We start from the raw sequence: 2,179 nt of genomic DNA, 5'->3' as shown, positions 1-2,179 counted from the left end.
TTTAGTCCCATAAGAAAAGCATAGGATCCCCCCTGCGATCCTCACTTCCCTCGGACCCCGATATACCCCCTTAATGCATAGAATGGTTGTTTTCCAACAAAATCAACATTTTGTATCTTTCGCATACCTAAATTTTTGGTATTTCATCGATTTCATCTGGAAGGATGTTGTGGAAAAAAAATGAATTTATTTGAATTAGCTGGAATTTTATAACAGCTCCATATTTGAGAAATAAAAAGAAATATTTTATTCTCATATCTAGATTGAAACAAACAATGTCTGTAATTGTTGAATATTTATAAAGCAGTGAATTAATTTAGGCCTGCAACATATTAACTTTGTAATGAGATACTGATGATTTGAAATACAAAACAAACAGCTTTATCTCGCTTTTGTTTGGTGAGCCTGATATACCCATTCAAATAAATTGAAAATACGATAAATACTTACAAATTCCATAAACAACTGTTAACGACGTCTGTACACCATTTGGGCTTACAACAATCGGAAATGTTCCTTTTTTTTTAGGAGCCACAACCGTCGCAGATTTGAATCAGAGCGTTGATTCGGGTACGGAACAATCCGTCCAAGAAAATGTAGTAACAAACGAAGAGACCGCAAACAAAGAAACGGTCGGTGAATGCGAGGAGGTTTTGAATGTACCGGCGACGTCAGAAACGGAGATAACCGCTATGGTGGAGGATACAGAAAAAGTTGTTTCCGAAGAGGTACCGGCGGACGATATTACGGAGACTCAGTCGAATATGGAGGCCCCGGTGAGCGAAAAAAAGAACATCAAGATGCAACCTTTGGAAGGAAATTTAGGAGAGAAAGTGACGGGCGAAGAACACGAGGCGGAAGAAGAAAGTTCCGTGGATTCCGTGTCGAGACCGCAGAATTTGCCGTTGAACGGAGAGGGTGATCAACCAAAAAGAAAGATCGATCTGATCGGTAAGTCACTCTATTGTTTTCAAATATGACCCTGCCTTGGGGTATATTATTTAAAAAAATAAAATTGTAAAAATTTGTACGTGTCACAGGCGATCCAGGATCTACACCGTACAACAACGTGTACATCAACAAAGAAATACCTAAAAGCAAAGCAAAAGGTTACGACAGCGACACCGATTACTCCACTTCTTCGTCTCCAACATTTTCCGACGCCAGCAGCACCACTTCGACGGTTTCCGTCGACGACGTTCAAAACAGTCCGCAGAACAACGCTTATAACGAATCGAAGGATGCCGCTCCCCAAATTTCTACCGAAGACGTAGTCGAGGCTCCTAAAACTACAAATCCGTCTCAAAACGAAGCTTCCGCGGCTTCGGAAAGTCGAGACCCCTCAGATCCCACTCCTGATATTGCCGGCGCCACTTCTGATCTTCCCGCTCCCGAAGAAACGGTCGTTGTAGAGGTAGCACCGTGCGAGGAGGCGGATAATGTTACAAAGGAGGTTTCCGCGAATGACGCTTCAGGTTCTGAGGAGGTATCGGAGGCTGCCGCTTCGCAGGTCGAAAATTTTGGCGATGTTAGCGCGAGCGCGATAAACTTGGAGAAGCAGTGGCTGGGGAAGGAGGCGCCTTTGTGGGTGCCAGATTCCGACGCTATGAGTTGTTTGCACTGCGACATGAAGTTTACCGTTTTGAAGAGGAGGCACCACTGCAGGGCGTGCGGGCTGGTGAGTGAATTTATCAGTTTTCTCAGTTTTTTACTCGAAAAAAGTCCTATCCGCGAGGTTATTGTATAATTGTCAAAAACTTTTATTAGCTAACTTTTCTATTATTTAAACAAATAAGTGAGGAAAACGGTTTGTTCACTTTGTAGGGAAAACCATCAATTTTAGCGAAAAGTGACTCGCAGACAGCTTGTCGGGTGTAAAATTATCTACAAAGTGAGACTTGTTTAATTAAAATCGGTTAATAAACAAAAAAGTTATTGCAAAAAAACAAGAAAAGTGCCCATTTCTTAATTTGTTTATAACTATCGCATTTATTGTTAAAATTTTATAAAACCTATGACAAGTTGAGGGTTTTGTCATACTTTAAAAGTGTGCCAAAAGTGGGCGCTGTAGGTGCAATAGTTTTCGCACAATTCTATTTGTTTATAACTGAGGTTCCAAAAGTTATGAACTTTAAGCCTCTGTACAGGCGTTAATTTTCAACCAAACATGATTCTGAAA

The 2,179-nt window shown here is 41.0% G+C and overlaps 1 protein-coding gene across 1 annotated transcript in view; it reads left to right on the top strand.

Annotated features, from left to right (window-relative positions):
• Positions 1 to 2,179, top strand: part of LOC108909949 (zinc finger FYVE domain-containing protein 9) — a 19,089-nt gene that overhangs the window by 2,758 nt on the left and 14,152 nt on the right. The window contains exons 3-4 of the mRNA XM_023455823.1: positions 529 to 951; positions 1,041 to 1,678. Of these exons, the coding sequence (XP_023311591.1) occupies positions 529 to 951; positions 1,041 to 1,678 (1,061 nt within the window). The remainder of the gene's footprint in view (positions 1 to 528; positions 952 to 1,040; positions 1,679 to 2,179) is intronic.

Source organism: Anoplophora glabripennis, unplaced genomic scaffold (genome assembly GCF_000390285.2).
Source record: "Anoplophora glabripennis isolate ALB-LARVAE unplaced genomic scaffold, Agla_2.0 scaffold654, whole genome shotgun sequence".
Lineage (NCBI taxonomy): Eukaryota > Metazoa > Arthropoda > Insecta > Coleoptera > Cerambycidae > Anoplophora > Anoplophora glabripennis.
This window is presented reverse-complemented; position numbering and strand designations above follow the sequence as displayed.